Source organism: Halichoerus grypus, chromosome 7, assembly GCF_964656455.1.
Source record: "Halichoerus grypus chromosome 7, mHalGry1.hap1.1, whole genome shotgun sequence".
Taxonomy (NCBI): Eukaryota; Metazoa; Chordata; class Mammalia; order Carnivora; family Phocidae; genus Halichoerus; species Halichoerus grypus.
Window position 1 is genome coordinate 9,439,316 of NC_135718.1, and position 23,365 is coordinate 9,462,680.

The following is a 23,365-nucleotide window of genomic DNA, read 5'->3' on the forward strand; positions in this document are numbered from 1 at the left end:
CGCTGGAGTGAAATAGCAGATTAAAAATAAAACTGCATGCTGGGTGCATCTCCTGTCTTTTTTCCCTAACAGAGGACAAGCCCCTGATGGTTTCACTGAGTCTGCCTCACCCCCTCCCCCTCACTCCATCCTCCACCCCATCTCCTCACCACACACACTTTACTCCCCCAGAGCTGAAAAACTTGCATTCTCTGGTACACACCTTCTCCTGTCTAAAGCCTTTATGCTTTGCTCGTGCTCTTGCCTCCTCCTGAAATGCCCTTCCTCCTCTCCAGGGTGAGTTAGTGTGACCTAGTGAAGCTGCCAGCAGCCATGTCATCTGATGGGCTTGGGAGTCAAAATCCTGCTTCTGGCACTTCATTCTGTGACTTTTGGTAAGTTGTTTAAGAACCTCGGGCACCTTCACCAGGAACATGGTGGTGACTGCGCATCTAGTGACTGAAAAGGGTGTTTGTGGCCACAAAACCACTCCTGTGATGGTTCACAACCTGGAAGGGATGTTCACAATGACAATGATCAGGAAATGCAAGCCACGGAGGCCGTGTGGTTCTTCTGCCAGGGAAGGAAGCTGGCACCACCCCGCTACTGGACCCCATGCTGGTGGTGGCATCAAGGAGTCAACAGAGGGAGGAAGGGAAGACTGAGCCATTCCCGACAAGCAGAATTCACAATGCCCAAGGTTTTAGAAAGACCATGATCACATCACATCATCTCCCAGGCTTGACTGCAGCTCACCCCCCCTGCTCTTACGTTAACACCAGCTCATCGGAGGGCTCCCTACCCTCGTCCCCCAAGACCTTCAACTCAGAGATGGGGAACTTTAAGTCCCACCGGAAAGATTAGGGAGATCCCGAACAGTCCACTCAGGAGGGTGTTGTGCGTGTGTATGTGTGTGTGCACGTGAGTGCCTCCATGGAAGGACACAGAATAATTCAATCAAAACCTGGCATCAAGAGCCCATCATTGATTGCTCGTCCTTTAATCCTAGCATTTCCATTTCTAGAAGTAATGCTTTGGGTCTGAAAAAGCTACTCTTTCTTTCCTTTCTTCCCCCTCTATTGCCATTTATAAAGACAGTTTCTTACGAGATGCGTATTTTTGATACATCATGAAAACTCATTTCTCACCAGGTCTTGGCACAGATTCCTAGAGAAGATTTTTCCAGAGAAAAAGGGGTAGTTCCGAAACCACAAGGGTGAGTTCCCTGCCGGTTTCTCTGCAGCCCAAAGTTGCAGCATTTAAACTTTAAGTTTGGACAAAGTCAAGCCTACTCGTGAATGATAAACAAGAAAACAGCACGGCTGACAAAGCCTCTGTGAGAAAATGAGGGTTCTGAGCTGGTGCAGAGTAACCGTGTCTTCGCTGCCCCCAAAGAGAAAGATCTCCCACTCGGGGCCTCTATCCTCCCAAAAGTAAGAAGGACCCAGAATGGTTGGGGACTCACATTGCCTTTCCTAATCCACAGGACCTAAAACCTAAGGAGCTAGAGTAATAATTTTGACCCTTCCTACAATCTTATAATTGCCCTACTCAGTAAGGCTCAGGGGCTGACAATCCCAGAAAAAGGAAGCCCAGACTTCTTAACCTGACATCCAGAATGCTCCATGATGTCACCCAAACTGCCCTTCAAGCCAGATTGTCCTCTGCTTCCAGGGTGGCAGATATCCATCCCCCAGTTGCCCCTAGCGTCCATTCCCACCCTCTCCATAATAACAGAACCTTGGCTGGGGACAGGCTGCCCCGGTAAAAGGCGACTTCTGAGCCAGTTTCGATTCCCTTCCCTCGGAGAATCAGGCCCACTCCTATTACTCCCGTCGGAAAGTCATGACCTCCTTTGACAAAAGGCACGCCCTGCTCCTGTGTCTCTGAAGACAGTCCCATGTCAGCTCAGTTTGGTTTAGTTCGAGAGAAACTTCTCGAGCATCTGCCGTATGCTGGACCCTCTGCCAGACACTGAGATGCGGCATTAAGTAACAGAGCCCCTGCCCCCAAGGAGCTCAAAGTCTAGAAATTTTCTGCAACGATGGAGATGGTCTCTACCTGTCCAAGATGGTAGCCACTACGTGTAACTAACTACTGAGCATTAGAAATGTGGCCAGTGCAGCTCAGAAACTGAATTTTTATTTGTATTTCATTTTAGTTCATTTAAGTGTAACCCCATGAGTACACCCCGTTAGCTGCATGAAACGAGTGCCTATCACACTGGAGAGAGGGATAAGGACACGGGTGCAGGGTGACTGGAAGGAACTCTGCCCCGAGGGGGCAGCTGGGACTCTAAGGATGCCAACTGAGCTGCATCTTGAGGGATGGGGACCAGGGGACAAGAGCAGGCGCCATGCAGGTGGGGGTCGACCTTATGACTCTGCTCAGTTGGGGAACCTTCCAGCTGTCCAGTGTGCTTGGTGGCAGGAGAGGGGTCCCCGTGGGCAGCAGAGGCAGCTAGAGGGGAGCGCTGGGTTGTGAAGGGCTCCTGCTGTCCTCCTGAGGAATTTGGGCTTTACCCTGGTGCTGACACAGAGCCCCACTGGGCTTTAGAAAGAGATGTGTTTGGGCCGAATCACCTTGGTGCAGGGTGCATTCAGCAACAGACATTTTTAAACAGAGCTACATTATTAGATTTTAGGTTAAGGAGCACTTTGAATTAAACTGAAGATGCAGCTAATGTAACCTAATAGGATAAGAAGTGAAGAGATTCCAATAGCTTGGTAACAAATTATTCATTCATTTCCACATGACCTCTTCGATGCAAGCCCCTCATCCAAAAATACTGCAAATGGCGAGGATGCTTAAAATGTTTTGGGGAACTTCAGAGGCACTTTGGAAATATTAGCATTTCTAATATCAAATCACAAAACGTATGAACGTCCCTTAATTAAAGGAGGACCCGTGGGAACCCATCCTGGCCTGGCTCCCATTCCATGTTTCCTGTCAAGCCTTCAAGATCTACAATTCAGATCTTTCATTAATTTAGACTAATCTGTCCCCTAAATCAATTGCAGAAAACCAATGGTCTGTGTTTGCATTAATCGGCTCTTTCCAACATATTGGCTCTAGAAAATTAAAAGTGCATGCCACATGACCAAATTTTTCCACTCTCCTTGACCGTCTTGATCAGACACAAGTTCAAATAGAACCACAGGCAGCCACCAAAGTGTAATGAATGACAGCCTGTCGATTTTCTGTTACTCGGAAGCAGCATAAAAAGCTGACCAAGGTCATGTATAGAACCTGTTGCCTTTTAGGCAGGAACATTTGAGTTCAAATCAAAGAAATTATGAGCCAGAATTTTAAACGTGCTTGTAAAAAGAAATTTTAAAAAACGGAGAAGGGTGTTCAAGCCGTGAGTTATTTCATCATCCAGTTATACAGGCACTAAAAAACACACAAAAGGCCAAAGTTCTGTAAGTATAAAAAAGCATTTACTGAGTTTATTTATCAGGAGGATCTCAGAGGTGCTTGGATGTCAACATTTTAAACCAACTTGACATCGAAGGCCCAGATTCTTTCTCTACAAACTTGCATTGTTATTTACATATACATTGTTACCTATGCAGCCAAATGTTTATCTTTGTTTAATCCCTATACTAATAGGACCATGAGAAATGTGAAAACTGTGAGAATATAAAGATGGTGCCCCTTTCCTAATGGCTATTCTAAAAGCCTTGGCCAGAAGTCACTGAGGGCCGAGGTCTCTGCTTCCATCCATGTAACCCCAAACCCAACCCAGTAGCTGGAGGGGCCACCCAGGTGGCCTTTGGGTTCCCCCACCTACCCACATTCTCCCATCCAGTGCATCTTCCTGTTTCCTTTGTCTGGTGCATCCTAGGTGCACTGGAAATATTTGTTGATATTCTTGACTTACCAGCTATAGAGAATATCTACCTTGAATTACTTGACCCAGAGAAGGGCTGAATTCACCCTGATTCTAGCTGTGAGGCCGGTGGTTCTCAAACCTGAGCGTGTCTCGGCACCTAGAGGGCTGGCTGAAGCGCAGATGGCTGAGAGCCACCCCGAGTTTCTGATTCAGCAGGTCTGGGGTGGGGCCTGAGGATTTGCATTTCTAGTAACTTTCAGGTGATGTTGCTGCTGTTGGCCTGGAGACCCCACTTTGGGTAACAAAGAATCTGTGTCCCCCTCCTATCCCTTGTCTGCCTCTCATTCCTGCCCTGCTTGCACATCTGCATATATACACGCTGGGTGCTATTATGGGGGGAGAAGCATGGCTTCGTTTAGGGGAACAGATAACCAGCCTCAGAGGGGCTTCTGCAGAGAGACCCAGAGCAAGTCTTAAGAGCGAGCAGAAATTAGAGGCCAGTGGGCGGGGAAGGGCAGAACAGGGACAGCCACCGTTCCCATTTATTGAATATGGAGGAACTCTGGCTTCATCTAGCGGTTTTAATCAGGAAAGGGATGTGGTGAGATTTGTGGGTTGGAAAGACCACCAGGATCAGGGCAAAAACTGGTCTGAGGGATGGGGGTGTGGATGGAGGGGGAGTCTGGAGGCAGGTTCTAGCAGGAGATGAGTCTGGATTTTCGCAGCTGGGATCATGGAGTACGACAAAGAAACAGTTTGCCCCTCTGCCTATAGCCAGCTCCTCTCCTTCCCACCCCGTATCAAGCACAGACTCTCCAAGGGCAGACATGAAGGGCACGTGTCCCACTGAGCAGAATAGACTGACAGTCCCAGGCCCTCCGGAGGCCTGCCTTTCCCCACCCCCTCCTCAGCTCTATTCAGTCCTGGATAGAGACTGTGTCTTGGGCTAGGGTGCAGGGGCATGATACCATGACAAAGGTACTGTCCCCTCGCCAAGCCAATTGCCCATCTGGTTCAGCTCTAGGAGAGGCATCTTTTCCTTAGTCATACAAAGATGCCTCAGGGGTTGGGCACCCTGAAAACTCTGCCCTAAATGGCTGGTGACCTCGGGGAGGGCATTGTCCTTTCTACGGTCCTCCTCTACAGGAGGAGGTGACAGAGACCCCTGGTGTCCATTAGAATCCCCCGTGGAGCTTTTTCAAAATGCTGACCCCCTGGAATTTGGCAAACCTTGATTAAATTCAGTAAATAATAGTAGTGAGCCAGTGTTGATTTTCTGATTTGATGACTTGACTGTAGTCGCGTAAGAGAAAGTTGGTTTTTATTTTTGTTTTTTAAAGAAAATACACACTGAAGCATTTAGAGGTAAAGGGCCTTCATGTCTGCAACTCACTCTTAAATGGTTCAGGGTTGGAGAACGAGTGAGTGTGGTTGACCTGTGGGGAAGCTGGGGTCAGGGTAAATGAGAGTTTTATACTATTTTTACAATTTTTCTCTAAACCGAAAATTATTTCAAAATAAAAAACTTTTTTGAAAATAAATAAATTGAATAAAAAACTCTGGAGGCACCAGTAAGCACATGAAAAAGATGCTCAACATCATTAGTCATCAACAAATCAAATGCTCAGTGAGGTTTTGATTCACACCCCCTAGACGCTTGTATAAAAAGTCAGGTGGGAGGATGGGGTGACTGGGGGATGGGCATTAAGGAGGGCACGTGATGGAATGAGCGCTGGGTGTTATATGCAACTGATGAATCACTAAACTCTACCTCTGGAACTAATAATACATGATATGTTAATTCATTGATTTTAAATCAAATAAAAAAATTTAAAAATCAGATGATAACGTGAGATGGCAAAAAAATGTCAAGAAATGGGAACCCCCTTACCCTGCTGATGGGAACGGAAAACGGTGCAGCAGCTTTGAAAACCAGTCTGGCTGTTCCTCAGATCATCACAGAGTCACCGTGTGGCCCAGCACTTGCACTCCCCGTGTACACCCACGAGAAACAGAAGTGAGTGTCCACGCACAAACTTGCCCGCGAATGCTCACAGCGGCATTATTCGTAATAGCCGAAGGGTGGAAATCACCCAGATGTCCAGTCGATGGGCCATATCCCTGCGACGGAATATTTCTCAGCCATAGAAAAGATCGAAATACTGATGCCCGGGACAAAATCGATGAACCTTGAAGACAGGACGCTAAATGAAAGAAGCCAGTCATGAAAGACCACATATTGTATGATTCCGTTCACATGAAATGCCCACCACAGGGAAATCCACAGAGATAGAAAATAGGTTAGTGGTTGCTTAGGGCTGCAGAGAGGATGGTGGGATAGACAGGTAATCGCTAAAGGGGAGGGGTTTCCTTTCGAGGTGATTGAAATGTTTTAAAATTGTGGTGATGGGGGCGCCTGGGTGGCTCAGTCGGTTAAGCGGCTGCCTTCGGCTCAGGTCATGATCCCAGGGTCCTGGGATCGAGCCCCGCGTCGGGCTCCCGGCTCAGCGGGGAGCCTGCTTCTCCCTCTCCCTCCGCCTGCCTCTCTGCCTACTTGTGCTCTTTCTCTCTCTGTCAAATAAATAAATAAAATCTTTAAAAAAAAAAATTGTGGTGATGGTTGCACATCGGTGAACATACTAAAACCCACTGAATCGTACCCTTTTAAACAGTGCACTGTCTGGGATTTGAATTGTATCTCAATAGAATGTTTTAAAAACGCTCTAGGGGGTGTGATGGAGCTTCCCTGACGACGAGTTTTCAGAGTCCCCCGCCCCCCAGGGACTCCAGTGAGCAGTCAGGCTGAGAACCACCGGGTAATTTCTATGTGTTGACACCATGGGAATACACGTCTAAACCATCCTGTTCTTCCACAGCCAGAGTACATCCAAAATTCCGTGGCTCTGGGAATTCTATTTGTCTACTCCACAGCCTGTATTTGAATCAGCCAGGCTGTGTTCAGAGGGGCCACCCCACTGCCCTCCCCCCCGCAGGCTGGGAGCCGTCTGGAACGGGGCACCTGACCGGCCCATGGTGCCCACCAGTGCCAGCCCCGTGGGGCTCAGGTTGTTGGGTTAGACCGATGCTTGCAACAGCTGCCAGGTGCAGCCCTGAAGTCGGATCTTTTATCTTGATTTTCATGTACTTTCTTCCCTTAAATTGATTCCTTTTTCCCCCCCTTTGGTACCTCTGAATCCCCCTCACCCATTTTGCCCAAACTTGGCTCTATTTTTGATGTGTCCTCTGGCCGTCAGCTGTCGGCACTCCTGGACATCGTGGCACCCGCAGAGCATCATCCCCGATGAATCATGGCCGAGGTACTTTTCCACTGGCCCCTCTCCATCCTTTCTTAAAGCCCTGTCACCTCGCATGGTAGAGACTTGTGTCCCTCTTTCCCGATGGACTCCACTTCTTGTAGGCAGTTTCTGGGCGCTCAAGCCTAGCCCCATGCCTGGCACCCGGTCATTCAGTGACTTCACTACTCCTTTAAACACAAGAGTCACCACTTTAGAAATCGGGCCTGAAAGTCGCAGGGGCCTTCCCCTCACAAAGACCTGCAATCTGAGAGAGGGGAGAGAAAAATAACCCAGCCCCTCACCAGCAGGAAGACCAAGCCCAACTACTGTGATCATTCAAAGGGGATTCAGGAAATCCTCACTAATGGCCCAACTTCCCTAGTCTGAGATTCCAGAGGAAGCCCAGTAACGACCCCGGAGGATGCTAATGCTCTAAGCAAGAAATGCAGGATATAAAACTGTGCCTGTTGTTTGCTCCTGATTGTTCAGAAACTGATGGCCAGACACAAACATGGGCAGAACAAAGCCTGAGGTTAATTCTGGGTGGCGGGGTGAAGGGTGATGGATGATATTTTCTGTACTAACCAGTAACGCTGGGAGAGATAGACAATTAAAAGTGAAGAGAAGGTAAGAAAGCCAAAGCCTTTTCCATCAGTGGGAGCCAAGCTCCTGGGCATGCCCTCCCTGTAGCAGGGGCTCCTCATCTGAGGATCCCCCAACACTGGACCATGCTCCTACCTGTGGTCATTCCTGTCCCTCAGGCCCTTCAAACCCACCCTGTCCCACTGCTGAGCTCAGCATCTGCTCCCAATCCTTTGTAGACTCCACTCATGACTGCCTTCTACATACCCGGTTGAGTGTGCACCAAGTGCTTAGTACTGAATAAATCCAAAGAATTTATAGATTGTTCCAAATCTGTATTTTCTGTCATTTGAAAGCAAGGATGCTTTTCCATGCTTTTTAATCCATGAAGACATTCATACACCTTTTTGACATCTTCCGCAAAGCTCTGTCTCTGGACATGGTTTATTCATTCTCTTCCTATTTCCCAGTTTCTGTGCCCACATCCCTAGTGGCCGGTGCCCTGCTCCCTGGCACAAGGAAACAGCTGTGTGAACGCTATATAGGTGCAGATGGTGTTCAGATATCACAATATAATTTTTAAATAATCAGGACAGTTGGGTACTGGCGTAAAGATAAACATATAGGTCCCTGGAATAGGCGGGAGCCCAAATCAGACTCAGACATCAAGCAGTAACCTGATTTCACAAAGGCATAATTGCAATTAAGTAGGGTCTTTTCAATCAATGGCACTGAGTTAATTAGCTATTCATATGGGGGGAAAATGAACGTACGTCCCATATCAAACATAAAAATTAATTCAAAGTGGATCATAGACCTAAATTTGAAAATTAAAAATAATGCAGAGTTCAGGAGAAAGTTTCCAGATAGGGAAATATCTTTATGATCCCGGGGTAGGCAGAGATTTCATAAACAGGACACAGAAATCACTATTGAAAAAATTGATAAATATGACTTAATTAAAATAAAGAATTTCTGCTCATCAAAAATGAAAAATCATCAGCTGGGAGAAGATACTTACAGCACCTGTCTCTAAACGAGGACTCATATTCAGAATATACAACTCAACAATAAAAACACAAATAGAAAAAAAATCTGAGCCAAAGACTTTATAAAAGAAGATCTACCAATGGCCAATGATGTCAGGAAAACACTGATTAAAACAATGACACATGCCCACAAGAATGGTTAAAATAAAAAAGTCTAACAATCCCAAGGCAGGCAGAATTCGAGGACCACCTCCAAACTTTCCCCTGCCTGGTAGACATGCCTTGTAAAATCCCCTCCCCTCGAATGTGGGTAGGACTATGGATAGGACGCTGTGATTAGGTTGTATTAAATGCTGGAGACAGAGGGATTTTGCAGATGTAATTAAGGTCTCTAATCAGTAATTTAAGCAACCGCGAGTTCTACAGCTGCGTGAAAATGAATTTGGTCAACATGTGAGCTTAGAGGAGGACCACAAGCTGCCACAACCTGCCCATCCCCCCACCTCCTATCCATAAATCACCAGCACCAGGCACCAGGCACTGGGGCAGGAACTAGAATGTGAGCTCCCTGGGGACAGGTGCCGCTCTCACCGCTCTATCCTAGCATCTCTCGCAGAGCCTTGCACATTGCAAGAGCTCAGCATATTTTAGAGTAATTTATTGAGACATGGAAGGATTGGTTGTGTCTAACTCAAGTGAAATACAGGATTTTTGAATTTTAATTTTTTGTATATCCTCCTCTGAATTAAAAAGACAATCCTTTCTTCTATAGATATTTTGCAATTTTGCTGGTACCTCTATGGCATAGATTCAAATATTCATTGCCCCCCCCCACCATAGGAGGATTATAGTAGGTCGAACCATATAAAATTGCTGATGTTTGGTCATTTTTGACTTAATAAAATGGCAATCTTATATGGTTCAACCTCATACTTCCCTGCCCTTTTGATGTCAGCCTTGACCATGTCATCTTCTCTGACCAATGAAATGTGTGCTTTAATAGCATGTGTCACTTGAGTTTTAGGAGAGGTTACATGACTGGCAAGCATTACTTTTCCCTCTTCTAAGACCACCATTTTCCAGATAGAGGTTGCCCCATTCACTTGCGCCTCAGGGTAAAAATGAAGAGCAGAGCTATTGGCAAGCCATGATGGACAGATAGCATAACTGATCAATCAGCCTGTATGGTTTATAAACCTCTGAGATTTTTGTTACTGCAGCAAAACCCGGTATATTCTGTCGGATAGTCTTTAGTCTGTCATGTAATAGAGGTAAATTCTGTGTGTCTTCCTCACCTATTTCTTACACGTCAGAGTTCAGCAAAATTTCTTGTCCCTAGGAAACCCTTGGAAAATGATTGGATTTAATCAAGCACAGTATTTCTTCTGCTGGGAAAAAAGCTGGCTGAGCACAACCAAAGACATTTTGTAACGTTTATTAATGCCTGTTCTACCTTTAAGCCTAAGGACAAGGATCAGTCATGAGCCAAGCTCTATTATGTCAGCAAAAATCCCAGGACAATTAAGATTCCTTTAAGGCTGAAATGAAATTGTTTTCAGAATTGGAATGAAATCCAGTTGTCAGCATGCATCTGCTAGCTCTTCTTCCTGGGGAACACCCCCCGCCCCGCCCCGCCCCATGACTCTAGGCAGCGGGATGAGAAGCCTCCTCTAATACTGACTCCAAACCCGAGGTAGGAGGAAGGTGGGAGCCAGGACTAGACCCTGGAATATAGCTATTGTTTTAAGAACAATGGAAACGTATCAAAGGTTTTTACCCAATGAGTAAACAATCTGATGTTTTAAATGTTGTAAGACCAGATTGTAGAGAAACAGTGTAAACAGGGATGGAATAGTAATTTTCTCAGGAATCATAAATTAGGGGCGCCTGGCTGGCTCAGTCAGTGGAGTGTGTGACTCTTGATCTCAGGGTTGTGAGTTCGAACCCCCAGGCTGCGTATAGAGGTTACTTAAAATCGTTTTTAAAAATGCAATAAACATAAAAAAATAAAAATAAAGAAGTCATAAATTAATAATGTTAACAAAATAAAAAACTTAAATAAACCAGTATCTATGGAGAAAAAGCAATATTTGTCAAAACAAACAAAAATCACCGCTGAAAAAATTCTTGAGGCCAACAGATTTCACGGTTGAATTCCTTGAAACTTTAAGTGAAGAGTTTTGTGTTCTTTAAACTGAGAGAGAACATGGGGAAAAAGATGAAAAACCTCCCAATTCACTTTACAAAGCAGACACATGCCAATATTAAAACATAACAGAGAGCAGTCCTTCTCCCCCCCCCAAAAAATATACAAGTCAATATTCTAAATGGGTACAGATATGGAGTTCCTAAACATAAGCAAATCAACCTGCGTTGTATTCAAGAGTGGAATAAGAATGAAAGAATGCTATGTTATTCAGAATTGTATTAATATAATTTTTCATATCATCCCAAATCTCAAAAAGTATCTAATGAAATTCCAGATCCATTCCTGACTATTTTTGGTGAACTAAAAAAATAAGGAACTTCTTTAACATGATAAAGAATATCTCAGGGCACCTGGGTGGCTCAGTTGGTTAAGCCTCCAACTCTTGATTTTGGCTCCGTTCATGGTCTCAGGGTCATGGGAGCCTCAGGATGCCTGCTTGAGATTCTCTTTCCTTCTCCCTCTGCCCCTCCCTACTCGGGCTCTTTCTCTCTAAAAAATAGAATAGAATAAAATAAAGTATAAAATAGACTATCTCAAGTCAACAGCCAGCATCATATATAATAATAAAACACCAGAGACAATCCTATTACTGTCTGTACCAAAGCAAGGGTGCTAGAAATTCAGGCCAATTCAATATTAACAACCAGTTCTCTGGGGGAGAAAAAAGTTTATTATAAATTTTACTGATATGAGAGATATGTAGCATATGATTTTCCACTACTAATAAAATATACAATACTCTTTATTGTGAATTCCATCTAGACAACTGATTTTCACAGAATGCTTTCTTAATTATGGACCAGGGCTTAGCAAACTCGGCTTACAGGCCAAATCAGTCCATCTCCTGTTTTTGTACAACCTGCAAACTCAGCATGTTTTTTATATTTTTTAATATTTTTGAGTGGCTGAAAAAAAATCAAAAGAATCATATTTCACAACACAAGAAAATTATATGAAATTCAACTTGCAGTATCCACAAACAGAGTTATATTGGAATCAGCCCTACTCGTTTGTGTATTGTCCACGGCTGCTTTCCCTCTACAACGGCAGAATTAGTAGTTGCGACAGAAGCCTCCTGCCTGCAAAGCCGGAAACATCTAGTATCTTGCCCTTTACGGGAAGAGGTGTCAACCCCTCGTCTAGACGATCAACACAAGAATAAATAAACCCTCATTTGTAGCGTTTGCCAATTTCCAGGGTAAACACTCCCACCGGGGCTACCAACGTGGCGTCGCTGAATTCAGAACTGGGAGGAGTGCCACAGAACACGGCGCTGTGTCGGGTTTCGGCCTCCCAGGTATAGTACATATAAATAACCGCAAGAGCACAGGTAATGATAATGTGCAGTAAAATAACTAGGACATGAGGAGTTGTATTTATTGCCTTTCTGCCTAATGTAACTTAACTTCATTGTCAATTTAGAAAGTCTAATCTTACTAATGGCTGTGTGTGGAAACGACAGGTGTTGGTGGGGATGCAGAGAAAGGGGAACCCGCCTACACTGTTGATGGGGATGCAAACTGGTGCAGCCACTCTGGAAAACAGTAGAGAGGTTGAGGTTCCTCAAAAAGTTAAAAATAGAGCTACCCTATGACCCAGCAATTGCAGTACTAAGGTATTTACCCCAAAGGATATAAACGTAGTGATCCGAAGGGGCACCTGCACCTCAATGCTTATAGCAGCAATAGCCAAGCTATGGAAAGAGCCCAGATGTCCATCAAAAGATGAATACATAAAGAAGATGGGTGTAAATATACAATGGAATACTACTCAGCCTCCAAAAGAATGAAATCTTGCCATTTGCAATGACATGAATGGAACTAGAGGGTATGATGCTAAGCAAAATAAGTCAGAGAAAGACAATTATCATATGGTTTCACTCATATGTGGAATTTAAGAAACAAAACAGATGAACACAGGGGAAGAGAGGGAAAAAGAAAATAAGATGAAAACAGAGGGAGGCCAACTATAAGGGACTCTTAACTATAGGAAACAAACTGAGGGGTGCTGGAGGGGAGGTGGAGTAACTGGGTGATGGGCATTAAGGAGGGCACTTGAAGTAATGAGCACTGAGTGTTGTATGCAACTGATGAATCACTAAATTCTACCTCTGAAACTAAAAATAAAAAATGGCTGCATATAACAACAAGCTTGCAAAATTCCCCCAAGTTCAGCGATTGACTTACAAACCAGTCCCAGGACCACCGCCTATTTGGAGGGACCAATGGTATGGCAGAGATGTCAGCCCCCTAGGCTGTGCCCACACCAGATTCCACAGAAACGGGGAAAACGCCCTTGTCTGTACCCACACTTCCTCCATGGTCCTTCATGTCCCTCCCACCTCCAAAATGCAGGTTTTGTCCACAGCCTTCGCTGTATTCAGAGCACCCACCCACATTTCCTCTGTCTTCATGCACACAGCCTCCTCCCTGCAAATCTTCCTCCCCCAAATGCAAACGCTACCAGGAGGATCCCTAGTTAGGAGAATCACCTGTCCACAGACCCACCAAATACAGCCAGACTCCGAGAGTTTCATCCCAGGTTTTACAGGAACAAGCACACTGACATTATAAATTCAGTGTAATTACCGTTTTTAAAAAGTAGGATTTTGGGGGAACTCAAAAATAAGGATTTGAGGGTTCAAAAACAGAACAGAAAAACATGTCTTTGCTATTAAAATGATATAAACTACAAATACTAATATGGTATGATACTGGCAGAGAAATATTCGTAGCATAGAAAGCTCAGAAATGGACTCCAATGTGAACAATACTGCCTGAGTGCTAAAGCCTGAAGGTTCGGGTCCCCCCTCAAATGAATGTGTTGAACCTAACCTCCAAGGTGATGGTACCAGGAGGGGGAGCCTTTGGGAGGTGATAGATCAAATCAGTGGGAAGAAATTGATTTTTAAAACTAATAGCACAGAGAAACTGCTGAACTTGCGCATCGGGGTCGAGTGGCGGAGTATATTAGATTTTTACTTGTTACTATTTGCCGAATTTAATTCCAGTTGTAATTGACTTATAGGAGTAAAAAGTTACAATAAATGTATTGGGAGATATTATAAGTATACGTATTAGTATTTGTGTGGAAAATTACTTTCTCAGCATGACAGCAAAGGCAAACTCCATAAAGAAAAAAAGAAAGACACCCATAAACAGAAACACCTAAATGAGAGACAAGTGATAAACAAGGATAATATTTAAATATAGAAGATGAAAAGAGGACAAAGATTAATAGTTCATACATATACAGTTCTTAGAAACAAGAAAAATTCAAGCAGCAATAAGAAACATAGCTAAGGACAAACACGGGCAGTCCACAAAAAGGACAAATAGAAATGGCCAATTAACATTAAAAAAAACCTGGACCTCCGTAGTTTTCAAAGAAGCATAAATTGAAATCACAACAAGATCCTTTTTTGCAACCTGGCTACCAGAAATGACGGAATCCAGCACCGTCCAGGACAGGAGGGAACGGGCGGTCTCACGCACCAGCGGCGGGAGCAGAAATGACACACGTCCTTCCTAGAAGACCGGCAGGACCGTGGGGTGAAATACCCACGCCCGGGAGACCTGCGGCGCCGAGTGAGTGTGGGGAGGCACCACCCCGGGAGGCAGAGACCCGGCTTGCAGCATTGTTAGAACGGCAAAAAGTTGGAAACAATCAAAGGGTCCAGTAAAGGAATGGGTAGAGAATGTTCCACTGGGATACACAAGACTAAAGGTTTAAACCTCTAGACATAGTGGTGTTGATCCATATTCACGGATACAAAAAAGCTTGTATCACATGGTCCCAAACACGTCAATAAACACGCATGTAAATAAACACGAAGGCACGTCCAGAACAAAATGAAGTATGGGAATGTCAGGTGCTTTTTACGTTATTTCGTCTGGGCCGTGTCAAATTAAATGTAAAACGGAACGTGCATGGGTGTAAAGGGGCCTGCGTCCCCCCAGCAGCTGCAAGCCGCTGCCCAAGCCTCCGTGCGCATGAAGGCCCTTCCTAGCGGGTGGGTCTGAATCCCGCTTCCTGTCTCATGGACGGCTCTCTTGGGCCAATCGAATCAACCAAGAGCTAGATTTGGGCTGTTTCCACTTTCGAACCTCTTCCGAATTTTGAAGTCATTGGTTTTTTGTTTTTGTTTTATTTATTTATTTATTTATTTATTTATTTATTTATTTATTTATTTATTTATTTGACAGACAGAGACACAGCGAGAGAAGGAACACAAGCAGGGGGAGTGGGAGAGGGAGAAGCAGGCTTCCCGCGGAGCGGGGAGCCCGATGCGGGGCTCTATCCCAGGACCCTGGGATCATGACCTGAGCCGAAGGCAGACGCTTAACGACTGAGCCACCCAGGTGCCCCGAAGTCATTGGTTTTTAAAAGGGACTCCAGGGGAGAGAGAAAAGCTCTTTAGTGAGCCCAGAGTTTGAGTGCAGAAGCTTCCATTGAATTCTAGCTCCAATTAACTGAGTTGGATGTTGGCATGGGGAAGGAGAGGGAATCGGGTATTTTGGGGTCATCATGGCTTATGCTGTGGGAAAGCTGAGAAAGCAATTCCAACGCCTCAAGGAGAAAGTTTCATCTTAGTGAGAACTGAAGGATGGATGGAATTACAAAGCAAAGATGACCAGGACAGCAACCTTCTGTAAAGGGCAGCGAAAATTATGGCAGAGAGGTGGGGAAACCAGCAAACAAAGAATGGTTCAGTTGAACTGGAATGTGGGGTATACAAGAAGCCCTGTGTGAGAAGGTGGGAGGGCTGTGAGATTAAACTGTTAAGAAATTAACAGTTTAGGGGCGCCTGGGTGGCTCAGTCGTTAAGCGTCTGCCTTTGGCTCGGGTCATGACCCTAGGGTCCTGGGATCGAGCCCTGCATCGGGAAGCCTGCTTCTCCCTCTCCCACTCCCCCTGCTTGTGTTCCCTCTCTCACTGTGTCTCTCTCTGTCAAATAAATAAATAAAATCTTTAAAAAAAAAAAAAAGAAAAATTAACAGTTTAAATACTGTTCATACGAGTGTTTTGCAAATGGAGAACTCAGACTTATTTTCCAGGAATCACAGGTGCTTTATGAGAAATTTTATATTTCACACTAGAATTTTAACTTAATTAAAAAAAAACTCATAAGGGGGCGCTCAGGTGGCTCAGTTGGTTAAGTGTGGGACTCGATTTCAGCTCAGGTCAAGATCTCAGGGGCATTAAGATCGAGCCCCATGTCCGGCTCCATGCTGGGCATGGGGACTTTGCTTACGATTCTCTCTCTCCTTCCACCCCTCCCTCCACGCTCACGCACTTCCTCTCTCTCAAATAAATCTTTTTAAAAAAAAAAAGAGGCTCATAAAATTGATATAGATGGCCTGAATATGACTTTATTTTGGTGTCCATGTTTGTTTGTAATCACCGTGGTGCCAGGTAAAACACAGCGCCCTTTGCCATACAAACGAAGTCTTCACATTTGTTCATGTATTTTGAGTTAAAGACAAAGTGAGTTCTTGCACTATATACTTGGCTCAACTCCATGCAAATACATTTGAAAACTTAGAATGTGTAATTGTCTAGGAATATAATTTCTCGGAACTGATTCTAGATCAGACAGAAAACCTGAGCACACCCATTTTCATAGAGGAAACGGGGAAGTTGTCAGATACACCCTCCCAAAAGAGGTTCGGAGGGGATCCTAGGGAAAGCACCAACTCTGTAGAGTAATAATCCCGTCTTTTTTAGCCAGGCCAAAGCAGAGGAGAAGGACAACATGAGTGATAACATGAATCAAGACAATGAACGTGATGTATGTCAAAGTCACAAAGGAACACATATCACTGGGACCAATGGACCCTATTTGGAAACAATGAGTAAGATTCCACAGGGAATAAATTGTCACATGATGAAGGTACCAGAGCCAGGCAAAATTGGGCTTTGATGTGGCAACTTTCTAAATCATGGAAAAGTTCCTCGCATTTCCCATCCACTCATTCCCCTGGCACCCCCACCCCCACACACATGCGGAAGAAAACTAGTGTGGCTGATACAAGGATCACAGTTTGGGAGGGAGAAAGAGGTAACAACGTTTAGGAGAATATTTACATTTTAGCACCAGTTTGGGCCCTTCAAATCCCAAATCAACATCTGAAATGTACTGTCATGTCACATAGTTTTTACTCATAAGTACCTTCTTCTCTTCTGGGACCTTTTGGAGGCCCCTACAGCACAATGCTTCTGTCACCCACTGCGTCACTCACCGGCCACGTCGCTCTCTGCACATGTGGATTTCCACGCTGTGGTCTTCCACACGTGACTTTATTACATACCGCACTTTATTTTTCTCTCCACGGATTCCTTGTGGACATCATCATCTTCTTAGGTCTCCTGGGCACTGCGTATCATATGCTGGAGACACCGAGTTGACCCCAGATCTTACATTAGAAGGTCAAAAGCTTCCCACCCTACAGGTGATTAGAACCAGTCCCTCCAACTATTTCCAATGCAAGAATTTGGCATCCTGAAACGATTTTATTTTATAGTCCTTATTCTGGTAATCTTACTAAATTTATACAATGTCTAATGTCCGGGCTTAAAATTTCTCAGGGAGGTTATGATCAGGATACTTACATACTATTCTCAAGTGTTAAATTTAAATCAATATATAAAGAAATTATTATTTTAAAATTTCTATCATTTGAAATACTATGGTTCTGAGAAATGTTAAAAATAGATTGAATGAAAATTAAACTCATTTAATAACCTGGAGATAGGACAATATAAACAAAGAATAGTTTTAGAGACTTCTACCAAGGCAGTTAATACCATAATAGTTGAGAGCCCAAACTTTGGTATCAAAATAATTGTGGTCTTTTCTTTTTTTAAAAGATTTTATTTATTTGACAGAAAGAGAGAGCACAAGCGCACACAAGCAGGGGGAGTGGCAGGCTTCCTGCAAGGAGCAGGGAGCCCGACTCGAGGCTCATCCCAGGACTCTGGGAGCCACCCCAGGGGTCCCCAAAGAATTGGATCTTAAACCTAATATTACTAAGTTTATTTCCGAACCTATAAAATGGGATGCAGGTGTGGCTATAAAGGAGGTCCTTGTGATGATGCAATTGTTTTGTATCTTGACTGTATTTGTGTCAATATCCTGATTATAATATTTTACTACAGATTTTCAGTATATTATCACTGGGAAAAGCTAAATAAAGGATATACAAGAACTCTTACAACTACATGTGAATCTGTAATTCTCTCCAAATAGTTTAAAGAAGTCATTTGCAAATGTTGACTTAAATTTTATATTAATTTCAAAAGTATCCTATGCAATTACACATCTTCCCTAATTTCTATGAGTGAAATAAAGTGGACTACGGATTACTTTAAATTTAGCAATGACATGACCAGGAGGTGGCGCTGTTACCACATCACTGCACCATAGGAAGGCACTACTCACTTTAAAATGTCTAGAAAATGGAATACTAATTTTACCAATCAAAATTGTAAATGCTAACCCCAATTCAGTAATATTTTCAGTAAGTCTTATGTGAGGTTTGAAAAAATATAATTTTCATAAATCATTAAAAAATAAAAATATGCAAATAATCAATTTTGGGTATGGGTAACACGGATAAGGTTGCAAATGGAAAATACAAACCCATCTAACTAAGTGTATTTTCATCATGTCTGATATAGACTGTCAAACCCGTAGAAAGACAAGGAAAATTCTTACCAAATCTGGTATTAAGCTGTTATGTCACTGCACTTTTTAATACAAGTATTTCCCGCCTCACCTAATGTTACGTTTTGATAAAGGTAAAAGAACCACTCAAAGAAAATTCCTGAAATGCAGCTAGAAGAAAAGAAACAAAAAAGCTGAGAAAGGGATCTCTTTTTTGCGAAAGCAACAAAGTTTAGAACTTTCTCATTTTGGGTTTTTAAAAACTAAAAACATTTAAAATACTTTTCAGGGAAAGAAAATTAAGTTGCGCCAGTTAATAAAGATTACTAAGATAGCCTTTATCCAATTCCATCAGTATTAGACGCTGGCTGTAGAGCAGACATGGACTCTGTTACACACAGTGGGTCTGAAAAAGAAAACCCCCAACACTGGTAATCACACGTCGACGGCCCGTCTGGGAATGGAAACGCCCTCTGCACCGGCCTTGCTCATGCCGCATGCAGTCTAACCAATAACCAGGCACGGCAAAAGCAGCCTGGACAAATCCACGTACGGTCTGAAGCCAACATATCATAGTGCTTTTGGAGACATGTTATTCTTTTGTTTTAGTGAAGCAAAATAAGCAAGCCCTTTTTTCCAAAACCAATCACCTTCCCTTGTGCAATTTTGTATCAAACTATGCCTTTCAAAGGTTACCAAATAATGAGTCTGTCCTTAAATATATAAATTCCAGTCAATTACCCGTATTTTGTACTAGTTCTATTACTTGTTCATACCAGAGCGGAACCAAGCCAAAGGAGAAGTTAAGTTAGAATTTTGAGTTTATTCTCAAGTCATTACAGTGTTCAACCAGTTTGACATTATAAAGATAACAGACGTAAAAGTAAACACTGGGAAGCACACGTACATTCCCATTCTGAAAGAAGACATTATATATACAGGAAAAAAATGCAGCAAATATTAAGGTATTCAAAGTAATTTTTTAACAATTCAGATGTGACATATTTACAAGAAAAGTATGTTTTAAAATAATTAAATAATTTTCATAGAATTATAAAAGTATTGAGATAAATATTAGGAGACCCTGATAATCACAAGAACATTTTCCTATGCTACTGAATACAAGGGTAGTTCTATAAAAAGTCCCAAAATAGAGCTAGTATTTTGCCACTATGAAATATATCAAATTACCAATACCAAAATATGCTAAAATGAACATGCAATGTAGAAGTTGTACCAAAGAAAAAAGCATGAGGCTCCTGAATATTGCAAACTGTCTATACAAGATTTCTTAGGTGTTTTCATGAAAAAGTAACTTTCATAGGAGCCATTATAATGGATACATCAGCAGAAAATGTGGTATCTACTTCAAACCTTTCCATTCTACCATTTTCCAATGTAGCTGCAAAAAAGAAAAAAAACTGAAATATAACTTTTCAAAGTATTAGCTTATGAATAAAAAAATTGAGTGGTGCACTTTACGCATTTGGATTTTTAAACTGATTCCATGATAATTCCACTATAACAGATAGTAACCTCTGGACCCCACCACTGCGTAGGAAATCTCTCCCCCTCTTTCTCAAACAAGATGTCATCTTAGAAAATGCAAAGGAGAAACAGTGACACATATGAACTCAAAACAGTACAGTAAGATGGCAAAATATCATAAAAATAGCAGCATGTGAAATTCAAGACTATTTTCTTAAAGCAAATGTTTAAAACTCAACCATTAAAAATGGCACTTCAAACTGATCTATTACACAACACTTGAAACTAAGGGTTTTTAGAACGGTGCTGACATTTACGATATCCCCATGATTAAATGTATACTCAAATTTGTGTTTTACAACCTCTATATCACACAGGTAGGAGAATAAAAGCATTCTGGCATCTTGACCACGAGAGGACTATGCTACTGAAAGTTAATTTTATCCCAATGTTTAAAACCGATCACGTAGGACTTCTGAGAACATTAGTCCGACAACATTGTCCAACAAGGTGAGAAGACACAGGCGCTTGAATAGAGGTTAATCAGTGACAAAAAGGGGAGGCTGCAATCGTACGGCTAAGGGCAGTATGTCTTTACATATAAACTTGAGGTCTTTCATTGATCCAAATATAGAAATAAGAACTACTTATAAAACCTCGATATGAAAATCAGATCTCCCAGAAACTTCATACCAAATCATTTTCACTGTCTGATGCTGCAAGTCCTAAGTTTTTTCAAATCCATGTCCAAGGCACAGTTGTGTGAGTTCTAATTTCCATCCCCTGCAGCCTACAACCCTCACTAACAGGTCCAATGATAGCCTCTACTCAACACTTGCCACTCACCTTGAGATCCAGAGCATCAAAGATGGTTATCGTTTCCAAACTGTCCACATCGTAGTATAAATTTTACAGCACCACAGACATCATGATTTTAGGTATTAGTCTGACAATATCTCATTCAATAATATTAACCAGTAAGAATATGTAAATACCAAGCATCTAATAGGAACTCTAAGTAGCATTTTAAAAACAACCAAAATAATTAATAAGCATTTTTAACGTTTTAAGTTGTTAAACATTTAAATTGTCAGATTCACTAGGGAAAAATACCACACACATTTTCATCACCCGAAAGAGAGCACACAAAGCTTCAGACAGTTGATACTCAAACACTTAGGTTTTTTTCTTGCGTTCGTTCTTTTGTCTTGTTTTTTTTTTAAAGAAATTACATTTAGTTTGGCCACTCCCTGGATTCTTGGTTTACCAGCTTATAAAGAGTACATCAAAGAGGCAGTATAATATATGTATTAAAAACCGTTTCATGCTCTCTCATCTTTGGCTAGAAGGGCTGAGGAGGCAGGCGACGCTCCACGCGCTTCCGTCTCACACGTCGCTGACCGGAAGGCTCGCGTCATCCAAGTCCACCGGGTCACAGTCTTTCTCCTGAGGGCCATTTCTACTTTGAGGTTTTAGCAGAGCTTGTTCGGTCACTTTGGAAGCGGGTTCTCTTGGAGAGACAGTCTGGACCTTGAAGTTCCCTGGCTTGACCTTGGCAAGAGATTCGTAAAATCCTCGCTTCTCCACGGTAAAGCTTGAGACCAGAGAGCTGCTGCGAGAGGCTGTGGAATGTGAGGCGGCGGCGGCGGCGGCAGAGCGGAGCGCGGGCTTGGGCTCGGGAGGCCAGCCGGGAGGCTCCTGCAAAGACGAGTGCGGTCAGACGCGGCCAGACGTGAACGACAAAGTTAGTAACTCAGTGTGAGACTTTCTTCTCTGAAAAACAAACAACACGCGCACGCGCACACACGCACACACGCACGCGCGCGGAGCAGAAGCACGAGCCATGCAGCATACATGTGCAAGTTCTTTCCCAAAGCAATGCATTTTTAGGAGTGAGGTTAAAGCCATGACAGTCAACAACCATTTCCACTAAGAAACCAGTTCTGTCACCAAAGCTTTGCCACGTGAAGACTCAGCCAGCCTCCCCTGCAGTGCAGTGCTCCCACTGCAACCGAACTGTGTCTGAAAGGGGGCCCACCAGCCCTGCCATTCTATTTAAGAGAATCTTCTCAATCAACACTAGGAATCCTCCCACATATTGTAGGAAGATAAAAAAAATAAAAATGCAGACTATAAAAAGGAAAGGCCATATTTCTTTAATAAGTGGAACTCACTGTTCTTCAAACCTACGATTTTGTCTGGCAGTCTGACAAACTTCGTTTTTCATCCCTGAATTTTGCTGCAACCAGTAATAGCACAGTCTTTTCACTGTTCCTTTCATTGCATTTATTTAGTTTGGAATATGTCATACACTCATATGGTTAAAGATTTTAAAGGTAGCAAAGGGTATGTATTTAATCATTTATTAAAACTGTGGTGAAATAACTATCAGCTGTGAATCTTAATTTCAATTTGCTTCTAACTAAAGATATCCTTAATATGACCTTCCAAATGCACTGCCATACAGTTCCTGTCCTACTGCACTCACGTATGACACCAGTGGCTTTGAAAACAAAGTGCTACAAACTGACAAAACTCTACAGATTCCCAGGAGCTGGCTACATTTCACCTGAGATTTAAAATGCCATGCAATCTACAGTAATGTAGGGTTTATCCAATGTATATGCATGCATGAGTCTGCATATATTATTAGAACAAGGGTGCAGTTAAGTGGTGTAGTATAAAAAATTTCAAAATACATAAAATATAGAAGTTGAAACTTGTGGCAATTCAGTAAATTAATTTAGAAGACAGCTTAATGTGACTTTTTCAATTAGTAAGGTTCCATTTTTTTTCATGATTTATCTTTTTCATTGTTGTTTAAATATACATATCCAACCGGATGACTGTAGTGAAATAGTTTGCGTTAGTGTTGACAAAGTCAGTTACGGTAACTGCAAAAGGCAGTTTGGTTAACTCAACTTTCTACGATCAGTTGTAAGTAGTGAGTGAGTCCGGGCCCTCTAGTAAGAAGGCACGTTTGCGTGAGAGCCCACATACGTGCTGCATTCACCAGTTCTTGATGTATACCTCTGTATACAAGGATTCGACAGCCTTCTGGCCTGCCGCATCTGGAACACAGTGCAAAGCTAAGATTAGAGTTAACCTATACTGGGGAGAGGGAGGAAAAGAGAAAGTTCTGCTGACAGTTACAGCTAGAGAGTCCACTTTGCCCCCACCACAAAGCACAAAACACAAGTGCCCTTCTCCAATTTTTCCTCTTCCCAACAGACACCGTTTTTGCAGAGTCTCATACTTGGCTGCTGAAAATCAGGTCACATAAAACACAGGCAGTTACAAAATTAATACCTATGAAAGTGA

At 43.0% G+C, this 23,365-nt stretch overlaps 1 protein-coding gene across 7 annotated transcripts in view; it reads right to left on the reverse strand.

Annotated features, from left to right (window-relative positions):
* Positions 1–19,359: 19,359 nt before the first annotated feature.
* PLEKHA1 (pleckstrin homology domain containing A1) overlaps positions 19,360–23,365 on the reverse strand; it is a 61,442-nt gene continuing 57,436 nt past the window's right edge. For 4 of the 7 annotated variants that reach the window (XM_078077027.1, XM_078077028.1, XM_036070240.2 and 1 more), the window contains one exon: positions 19,360–21,742. In XM_078077027.1, the coding sequence (XP_077933153.1) occupies positions 21,431–21,742 (312 nt within the window). In that variant the 3' untranslated portion in view covers positions 19,360–21,430. Of the gene's footprint in view, positions 23,116–23,365 lie in introns of all 7 variants that reach the window. The other 3 variants (XM_036070244.2, XM_036070242.2, XM_036070246.2) reach the window with 3 other exon arrangements.